The 10,246-nt window shown below is 46.2% G+C and overlaps 2 protein-coding genes across 3 annotated transcripts; one reads left to right on the forward strand and one right to left on the reverse strand.

Moving 5' to 3' along the window:
- Positions 1–149: 149 nt before the first annotated feature.
- LOC139420409 (uncharacterized) lies at positions 150–7,171 on the forward strand. 2 transcript variants are annotated; one of them, XM_071170479.1, is made up of 12 exons: positions 150–243; positions 489–576; positions 1,618–1,648; positions 3,123–3,206; positions 3,392–3,531; positions 3,640–3,765; positions 3,896–3,941; positions 4,044–4,121; positions 4,545–4,939; positions 5,023–5,127; positions 5,476–5,590; positions 5,706–7,171. In XM_071170479.1, the coding sequence occupies exons 2-12, from the start codon at positions 490–492 to the stop codon at positions 5,747–5,749; spliced, it is 1,251 nt and encodes a 416-aa protein (XP_071026580.1). In that variant the 5' UTR covers positions 150–243; position 489; the 3' UTR covers positions 5,750–7,171. The 2 variants fall into 2 exon arrangements, with proteins under 2 accessions (XP_071026580.1, XP_071026590.1); XM_071170489.1 differs by having other exon boundaries at positions 5,479–5,590.
- LOC139420402 (RNA-binding protein 12B-like) lies at positions 6,942–10,195 on the reverse strand. Its single transcript, XM_071170465.1, has 2 exons — positions 10,078–10,195; positions 6,942–9,711 (listed from the first exon to the last, which is right to left on the reverse strand). Exon 2 carries the CDS (start codon positions 9,678–9,680, stop codon positions 7,956–7,958), a length of 1,725 nt encoding a protein of 574 aa, XP_071026566.1. The 5' UTR covers positions 9,681–9,711; positions 10,078–10,195; the 3' UTR covers positions 6,942–7,955.
- Positions 10,196–10,246: the final 51 nt, after the last annotated feature.

A 10,246-nucleotide genomic window follows, 5' to 3' on the forward strand; every position in this document is an offset into this window, starting at 1 on the left:
TGCAACTTGTGTAAAGGATACATTTCAAATGAAAAATGTATGTCGTTATTATCTTTTAATGTTTTTTTATTAATTTGAAATCAAATTTCCGAGTTCGAGTACACAGGCAAACGCATAGGCTCATAAAATGGGTCTTTCTATAAAGAGATACACAATTGCGCGTGCGTCAATTTGCTAGTCGTTCTTCTTGACACGCAAAATTCACCCCGCTCTGGTTTGCTTTAGCGAATCTTACTTTTTCAGGTAGAGTATTTCATGTCACTCATACCACACCGTATTTATTCTATAGTAACCCTGGAGGACGTTGTCCGGGTAGCGTTACTATATTGTGGCAACAGCTAGCTAATCACCAAAATTTGCACGGTGCGTGGCCAAGTGGTTTTGCCCACAAGGCCAGCTGCGTTGTTTCTTAGTCGCCCTAAAAAAAAGATGTGGCCCATATAGCTAGATATTAAACGATGTCTTTATTTGTTTGTGATGACCCTCAGAATGCAGCAAGGCAACAATCCAAGGCCATCTTATGGCGCTCCACCACAGAAGAGGTTCAGGAACGCTAATGGAGGGGCTAACAACAGGGTAAGTTCAGTCTCCCATGGTAATCATGCCAATTGCCGCCAGTTATGCCGTTTCCCCCCCGGTTAGGATTATATTTGTATTACTAGCCATTCACAACCCAGATGAGGTTAATTAATACATTCTGAATAGTGTCTATTATGATAAGTGGATTCCAAAACAGTGGTTTTGAGAGTACTGTGTACGTAGTCGTTGTATGGTCTTCTAACCGGTTTCATTCCTAAAGTTGTAGCAGTGCTCTGTGCAGAGGAAGTGGTATGGACCCTTACCAGCTGCCCTTGGCTGGACAAAGACACTGGACACTGCTGGAGCAGCAGGGACTGATCAGTGCTTTCTGGTCTCCTGGGTGTTTCTGTGGAGATGCAGCCTGCTGCACTGCCCCTCAATCAGGGCTTGAGTTACCCATTGACTACGAGATGCTAAAGAGTATTGTGGGCAGCAGGAATTCCAGATAACCCTGTTACCAAGTGTAGAAGGGCTGCAACTAACGAGGGTAACAGGGCTGGGTATTTTCTCTGGGCAATCTCATGCCCTCTTTATCGCTGTCTTTTAAGGGGGCAGTCAGCCCCCATAACACAATTTTATTTTCCTGTTGAGCTATTAGCACTAGGGCTCACTGGCAGCTTGGTTCTATGATGCCTTTGTGACAGATATATATTCTGATTGGAACACCTGACTAGAGTACTTGTACTTTCGTTTCAAGGTAAAGCGCATGTGTAGGGTACAGAGTCAGTGACAGCTCAGAGTTCCCTCATGTCACTGACCGGGTCATGGAGGAGAGGCTGAAATGACATTTCTCTCTCCATAGAGACAGGAGTGGAGTAGGGTTCTCCAATGTGTTTCTGCTGTAGTCCACCTGAAGCTTTTGCTTAAACCAAACCAATGTTTCTATCCGGGACCCAATCTTAAGCTGCAACCCTCTAGGGGGTCCTGACCCACTGTTTGAGGAACGGTGCAGTGGGGTTTGCCCCTCTGCTGCCTCCTCCAGTCTCACTAATGCCTGTCTGTCTCTCTCTCCTTCGGCCTGGTTATCCCAACTGACAGAGAAAGCAGCCTAACTTCTCTGCTGACATAGGTAAGTTCTGCCTCCACACAGCATCACTGCCTCTGATAGGAGGTTAGGAGCTGTGACTTAACATCCTCCTGCCTTTTTGCTGGTGGCTGATTGGGCAGGGGGCAAGTCCAAACGTGGGCTCTGGGCTGCGTCAGATTCACTGCCTCTTAGAGGTTGCTGTAAATGCCAGTGAACTTAGTCACTGTCCACGGGCTTAGGCTGTGTGGCTCACAAAGGCTTTTCCCTAGTGTTCATTTCAATGACTTTTTGGGGGGTCTGTCTTTGATACAATGTGCACAAATCTTTTTAGATGCATTAAGTAGTTTTATTTCATAAAACACTTTGGTCCATGATTTACAGTCTGAACAACTTTAGAAACCACAACGTGAAACCTGTCCTCTCAGAAGAATGTCTAACTAGGGAACTCATAGGTGTGCAGGTGCTCTCTGCAGTCCTGTAGAGCTGTTGCCCCATATTGGTGCAAGTCAAATCAGTAAGGATCCTGTCTGGGTCAGATGTTGTGGGCCCAAATGACTGCCGTGCATCACCCAGTTGGGTGCTACACATTGGTGGTGGATGAGATGGGCTACTCCATCCCAATGTAATTTAGGGCTATCAGCCCCCGGCACAAAGATGTGGCCTCATAGGCCTATGGTAGTTCAGATGGGCAATGGATGCTGACAGCAGGAATTTCTTTCGGGGCCTTTGTGGCCCTCAAAGAGTAGGAAGTGTTTCAACTCACTGTCTGCCAATGGGGCTGGGACCTGCTGTGCCCATGCAAGAGTTCCACTGCTTTGATTGGACACAGGTATGGAGGAGTGCCTGATGGGAGTGAGAGAATCCTATATCCCAGCTCTGACCTGTGTCTAGGTGGGCAGAAGAACTGCAGCCCCCACGGTTTTCAGCAGGCCTCCAAACCTCAGAGTAGCTTCTCTTCTGTGTAGCGGTCAGTACTATAACCCTGGCACGAAACAGACCCTGGTGTGCCTTCCAGGCAACCTTCTAATGAATCATGATCTTGTGAAGGTGGGGCTCGAATTCCACACAGCAACTCAAATGAAGTTATTTTTGGTTACCAGCAACTTTGATTACCAGCCAGAGCAGGAGATTCTAGTACTCCCAACCAATCTGTGTTTGTAGCAGAACCTAACTAGCGCACAAATGGTAAGGATTCTTACCAGACTTTGTCGATGATGCACGGCTGGAAACAGGACCTGAGAGGCTCAGAAGAGCAGGGGTTGTGTTTCTAACTGTTGTTCAGTAAATGAAGGACCTCTAGTCTTTTGACTGGGGGGTTGTGTAAGAAATGCACAGTGACCTTTTTTGAAGTGTTTCACTTCGTGAAGTATGAGGCTCTTCGGCTATTGGCTGTCTGCTGGTCAGTTGACTGGACATGTGGACCCTTTGGTCTCACCTGTCCGTGGGTAGGGTGGCGATCTCATTATGCAGTCTCTGCCATGTTTGTGCTTTTTGTTAACTTCTGTGCATTTCCCAGTGTTCACCACCAAGGCGGGAAATGTACAGACCATCCCCTCCTTGACCAAACAGTTGAAGGCCATCACTGGTGAGACTGTCATTGGTGAGTACCTACTCATTGCACCATAGCCCTATGCCACAAAGGGTTCAAGAGATTTAAGTCAAGTCACTCTTTCACTAATATAGGCTTCATGGGGCTCTATGATTTGTTTTTCAAGTCTATGATTGGTTGTTGAGATGTTTCATTGCCCATGGTTGTTTGTTAGAGCTGTCACTCATGTTCTGCAGGTCTTCAGTATGTGTGGGAGTACCGCAGTCCCAGTAAGTCAGTCCCGCCCCATTACCAGTGTAAACTCTGCAAGGTGAGCCGTCTGCAGACTGACATGCTGGCTCACATCAAGGGCTGGAAGCACTCCTTCAGATACATGGTGAGGCCGTGTGTGTCACTTAACTTTCACAGTAAAAGTCCCGGTTAAAGGCTGTTGGGTCTACAGGTCTGTGTTATGATGCTGTGTATGGTCTCATCTGTCCTCCAGAAGCAAAATCATTCTGCCAAGATTCCCTTTGAGGAAGATGCTGCCACAAAGGACCATGACGTGAGGAAGAAGGTGAAAAAAGCAGCAGCAGAGCTGGAGAAGGCAGAGGGCAGGGGACAGCTGAAGGTGAGAAGGGGGAGCAGAAAGTTATGGATGAGGAAAAGAGAACACGGCAGACTATTGAGATGCATGGGGGGGGGGGGGGGGGCTCTCTGGTGCTGTTGGTGATTGACTTGATTCTATACGGTGTTTTCAGGTGATTCTGAAGGAGCCCAGTGAGGTCCAAGCGTTTGCAGGACTGCGTATGTTTTTCTGTTTATTCTCAAATTTATGTCTGAATCTCATTGTGCTCAGTCTGTTTTTAAATGTACTGTGGTTCCGGACATATCTCCCTGTCATCACAGGTTCAGCAATCCCCAACATGGGGCCACCAGGAGGGATGGGAGGGCCAGGAGGGATGGGAGCTAGAGGACCAAAACCAGGTGAGTGTGTGTGTGTGGGGGGGGGGAGAGAAGTGTAAGGTTGCCTCTGAAGTGATAATCTCCCGTGGGCAGATTCTGAATGTAGACTGAGACAATCTGCAAGGACTGAATGGGATGCGTGAGATCCGAGCAGCATTAGTTCTGGTTTTGTTTTTCATCGCTGGTCATTTGGCCTTAGTGGGTAAAGGCGGTGCTTAACCTGCTCGCTTCAAATGCTTCGCGGGGGGGGGGTTGGCTTTTTGTTGCGTTTGTTTGCAATTTCAAACAAGTATAAATCACGCAGCTGTCCAAATTACTTGAGATTTTACTTCCTGTTTAACAGAGATTGCAGAGGTGATAAGACCTTTGTTGTGTGCTTGACTGGTCTATGTTGGGATGCAGTGCTGTGTAGTAGTCCAAATGCAGCCTTTTGTCTCCCTCTAGGTGGCAGGTTTGCAGAGCCTCTGTTCCCAGGGGAGTTCCCTCTCCAAGGCGGCCTCCTCAACTACCCCATGGGTGGTATGGGGGGCTACTCTGACCCCCTGTCTCGCTCCACTTCCTCTACGGCCTTCCAGAAAAGGGACATGAGCTTCCGAGGTTACCCTGACAATACGGGGGGGCTGGGGGGTTCAGCCGATGGCTTTGGGCCGGGAAGGGACGGAGGCTTTGGCCCGGGAAGGGACGGAGGCTTTGGCCAGGAGGGGCTGTTGGGGGAGAGTCCGGGAAGCTGCTACCCTGATGAGTTCAGAGGGGGACAGATGGGAAGTGGATCAGGCCAAGGGTTGATGGGAGCTGTACCTGAAACCAGCAGCCTTCCGTCCACGCTACTCAAATACCTGGTGAGTGGAACTGTGTGTGTGAAACTATGCTTTCTCGTGTTATTTAAATATGCTGTGTGTGAGTGTCTGTTTCCTGTGTGTAGGACAATTTCCGGATCGAGAACGAGAGTGATGCTCAGATCGTGCTGAAGGTGACACAGAAGCTGACGGATGTCCTAATGGACTACAGACTTAGGAGTGTTTCCTCGGTATGCAGCACACATACGCACTGGTATTGCAGCTGACAGAGCAGTGTAACAAGCAGCTCTCAGGTGCTTCCAGGAACTGGTGACGTGAGGATAAATGTCACTTGATTCAGTCCTTTAACCCACTTCCTGTCTGTTTAGTCAGTGATTTATTGCTGTTGATTTATGGCAGTGCTCTAGAACCTTCTGTGTCCTGACAGCACACGTCCTTACTGTGGCTAAACCTGTTCCTTGTGTACTCCCATATAGTCGTAAGGTAGATGGTGTGATTCAGGAAACCACAAAGAATTCCTTAGTAGTTTGTCCCCTTGGATGTTCTCCTTGATTCAGTGTATGTGCGTTTGTCTCCAGCAGGGTCCTAGTATGAAGAGTGGTTTGTCGCTGGGCTCCATGAGCTACTCTGATTCTCCCAGAATGTCTAGCGGTAGTGACCGCTTCTCAGGTGGCTTCTCTGGGAACCTCTCCGGTACGCACGGCCCCAGTTGACAAATGAAATACACTCACGTTCATTCTTTTAATGGCTGTAGTTTGGTTCAGAAATCTACAGTACATCAGTCTCATCTATTATCTCCTCTCTGCAGGCCCTTCCAGATACTCTGATGGTCCATCCAGGTACTACAACTAACTGATCCATCCCCACGTGACACATCCACCTTCCTGGGGTAACCCATCCTCCGCCTCACCTCCAAGATATACCCCGAGTTCATGGGGGTCTGCAGCTGTCTGTCTAGCCACTGAAGAGGATTTTTATTTTATATAGTTATAATTTTCCTTCAAAGCAGAAACGGATACAATTGTGTACTTATTAGTGCAGACTTTGTTTTTACATAACTTCTTTTGACATTAATAGGTTGGACCAAAGTTTGACTTAGTTTTATTAACCATTGTCTGTATTCATGTGATTTTGGCATTTCTTTTACTGGGGTTTCTTGGATGAATCTTGTCTGTTTAGAAATTAAGTGTTTGATAGAAAACAAGTGTAATGTTTAGGGAAACAGATGTTTGGCGGTAAATGGGTTACTGATGTACTGACTGCTGTTTGAGTTGGGCTTGTCATTGCTGTTTTTCTCCACACCTGGCTTCACCTGCGACCAGCCACCCTGACAGCTGATGAAACGTGGAGTATTTCTGTTTGTATTAAAGCCAGAACGGCTGGCCCTAAACGGAATCCCAGGATGTATGATGCATTTGGAAAGTATTCAGACCCTGACTTTTTCCACATTTTCTTACGTTACAGCTGTATTTTAAAATGTATTAATCTACACACACACACACAACCCAATAAGTAAAAACAGGTTTTTAGAAATGTTTGCAAATGAATTAAACTGAAATATATTTGCATAAGTATTCAGACCCTTTACTCGGGACTTTGTTGGAGCACCATTGCCAGCATTCAGGCCAAAGAGTTCAAACTTGGTTCCAACAGACCAGAGAATCTTGTTCCTCATGGTCTGAGAGTCCTTTAGATGCATTTTAGCAAACTCCAAGCGGGCTGTCTTGTGCCTTCACTGAGTGGCTTCCTTCTGGCCTCGACCCTAAAAGGCCTGATTGGCGGAGTGCTGCTAAGATGGTTGTCCGTCTGGAAGGTTCTCCACAGAAGAACTCTGTCAAAGTGACCATCGGGTTCTTGGTCACCTCCCTGACCAAGGAAGGCCCTTCTCCCCCGACTGCTGCCAGCTCTAGGAAGTCTTGGTGGTTCCAAACTTCTTACTCTGACATGAGATCAATGGAAACAGGATGCACCAGAGGTCAATTGAGTCTCATAGCAAAGGGTCTGAATATTTGTGACTATGGTACGTTTTTTTTTGTAATTTGCAAACATTGCTATAAAAAAAAATGTTCCGCTTTGTCCATATGGGTTGTGTGTAGATTGAGAGGCAAAATGTATTTAATCCATTTTAGAGTACTTTCCAAATGCACAGTATGGAGGATGTTGTTCCTTCGCTGTAAAACTGGAACTGCATCACCCAGGGGATTCCATGAGTTGTATTTTATCTGATCCAACAAAATAGGGAACTGAAAATAAACTCTCATCGATGCTTCTCCAGCTGTGTGAGAAATGTTGCTGGCTCTCAAGTTGACCTTAAATCTACCATAAACGCAGTGAATTGACATACTAGCATAATTGAAAACTATTTAAGAGTTTGAATCAAAATCAGGTCATTTTTGTAACATTTAATTAGTGACAAAAATAAACATATTGGTTTCATAAAGTAATATTTGGAATGAAAATTCCAATAAAAGAAATAGTGAATGTCAGAAGAAAACAGAAATGCTGTCCTGTTGCTGGTTTTCAAACATTGTCACACTGTTGCAGTTTGAAATGCATTTAAATCAACCTGTAGGTGTAGAATGATTTGCTCCCATTGGTATTGAAAGGTCTTGAAATTAAAGTTGGAATCATTCAATAACAATGGATAATGACTCATATCCAGTTTAGACTTGTCCAAATGTAACTTGATGACTGGAGGGTATGGGGTTAATACTTCTCGAAGCCACTACGACTCAAGGATGCTCATTCCAGTGATGAGCCCATCCTAAAATGCCATCTTTAGAGTTTTAGGGACAATCTCAGATGACACCCTATACCCATAGAGTCCACTACTTCCAACCAGATCCCCATGTGGCTCTGGTCAACAGTTGTCCAGTATTTCTCAGTTGGTATAGCATGGCGCTTGCAACGCTAAGGTTTGGGTTTCAATTCCCACGGGGGACCAGTAGGAAAAAAAGTGTGCTGTCGCTTTGTGCTCTCCTGGCTGATTAGACTGCAGTCCTCTATAAGAGCATCTGCTAAATAACAAATGTAAATATGAGAAGTAGGCCATCTTTCCTCACGCATTCCTTTTCAAGATGTCCTCCATCTGCTGGAAGTTGATACAGGTGAGCAGCACTCTGGTCCCCATATATGTCTTGCCATGTTGTTTCTGGGCCTGTGTGGCAAAATCCTCAGTTTTAAACTGAGCCACAGCCTCACCGATGCCATTGCCATCTTGATCACACAGAATGTAGATAAACTGTTCAGTCAGAGGAAGGTCACAGAAAAAATCTTTTATTTCCATTTTCGTCACGTCTGACTGGAGGTTTCGTACGTAAACACATGTCTGTGCTGTGGGAAACGGTCTCACCCTGGGTCTCACAATCTGATGTTTCTCCTCGCTTCGCTCTGACACTGCTGGTGTTGTCTTGGGGTTGCCATGGTGTCTCCCAGTTGACAACATGGCTTGCATCTTCTCCTTGGTGACAGATGAGACGTCTATGGCCTGTGAACCAACATGGCAGCCGTTGAGGTTCAAAGCATAAACGTAGTCTTCCGTTTGGTCGAATATTACAAACGCTGTATCTGTCCTCTCGCTATCCTTATACAGTAAGTGTAATATTTTGCTGTTGGCGATGTTCGGACAGCCAAACAATTCTTTTATCTCAGTCTTCGTTATTGTTTTGGATAGATTTTTGGCCATAATACAGTACTCCACGCTCAGTGAAAGGGACTCACAGGATCTGGGCCTCTTCGGTGACCGTGACAGCGATCTGTCTTCAGAGCGCCTCTTGGCCCAGGTCCTGTGTATTTCTCTGGCAGGTTCATACAAGCTTTGTCTTTGGGTTCTGTATGAGGGCCTTACCCTTTCCTGGTGCTGCATTTCCTTGGATTCTAATGAGGGTCCATCTCTCTGGATTGTATATGAAGCCATTTCTTGGGGCTTGTATGAGGTTCTCTCTCTCTGGGTTGTTGGCCTATACAAGGGGTTTTCCAAGGGATCATATGAAGGGTTCTGACACTGCTGGACGGCATAACTCCACATCTCCTCAGAGGCCCCACGGACCTCCACGCTGATGCGGCCCAGTTGCTGGTGGTTGAAGCTTAGGGCATCACATGCGTCCTGGGCATGCCCAAACTTTACAAGGCAGCCCTGTCTCACGCCCAGCTTCACATTAGCTATCACATCCTGGACCAACAGGCCTTTGAAGAAGTTGCAGATCTCCTGGCTGGTGACAGTCTTTGGCAGGCCAAAGAGCCTGACGTAGCCTGGTCTTGGCCTGTAAGCCTTATCTGGTCTCCTTAGCTCACTCCCAGGCACAGCTGTGTTATCAGCCCTGAGCACACAACCGACAGCTGGGCTATTGGCCCTGAGCACAGGACCAGGTGCTACTGTCGCTTTGCTGTGCTCTCCTGGCTGATTAGATTGCAGTCCTTGGATAACAGCAACAAGGCCGAACAGTAGGGCTGTGGCAGGGTCGGGCAAGGGCAGCAAAGGCTTCTTCTCAGGTAACAACTCTGGAATGAGCTTCTCACTCTGTAGTTTGGACTCCATTTTTCGTTGCAGTTCTGCGATGCTACTAATATGTAGGGTCACCGGAGACCCTCTAAGAAGAGTTCCAGAGCGCCTTATTGCGTGCTGGCCATCTCTCTCTGTAGTGAACACAATGAACGCTTCACCAAGGTGTCCTCCTATAATATATACACCACCTTCTGGGATGTATAAGTTGGTAAAGAATCTGCGTATGTCTTCAGTCCCGGCCTTAATATTCAGACCCTGCAACCGAAGTACTATGGTCATATTGAACTCCTTTTATCTGGCAACCAGAGATCTAGAAACAGATACAACAAACAAACACAAAAAAAACATGAACATGAAGCAGAAATCAAGTTATTTAATACATTTTAAGAACAGCAACAAAACGATAAACATTTAAATGGGCACAATTTTTTAAAAACTTATATTAAGAACATCCAAATTCCAGAATTTCCATAGAAATTAAACACGTTAAGTAACCAACAACACAACTGATGAACGCTGGCACGCGGTATATTATTATGAACACCTGGTTGGCTAGCTAGTTAGCCCGGAGGCACGGTGGCTGTGAAATGAGACTAGCTAGCCTGCCCTGTAAAACGAAACATTTAAGAATATTTCAGTTAAAAAGATAAACAGATCAACTCCTCAAATTACTTACCAGATGAAAACCATAACAACTCTGGCTCCTCTGTATTTTAACCTTTATATCGTAAGTTTGTATGATGCTGATAGGTCGAAATGTTGTCCCTTTATGAGCCCGACCACATTAACTGTGCACGAGCTGCCGCATGCGCGCACTTTATAGGGAAGTAGGGAGGCGCGAGAAA

The sequence above is a fragment of the Oncorhynchus clarkii genome, chromosome 2, assembly GCF_045791955.1.
Source record: "Oncorhynchus clarkii lewisi isolate Uvic-CL-2024 chromosome 2, UVic_Ocla_1.0, whole genome shotgun sequence".
Taxonomy (NCBI): domain Eukaryota; kingdom Metazoa; phylum Chordata; class Actinopteri; order Salmoniformes; family Salmonidae; genus Oncorhynchus; species Oncorhynchus clarkii.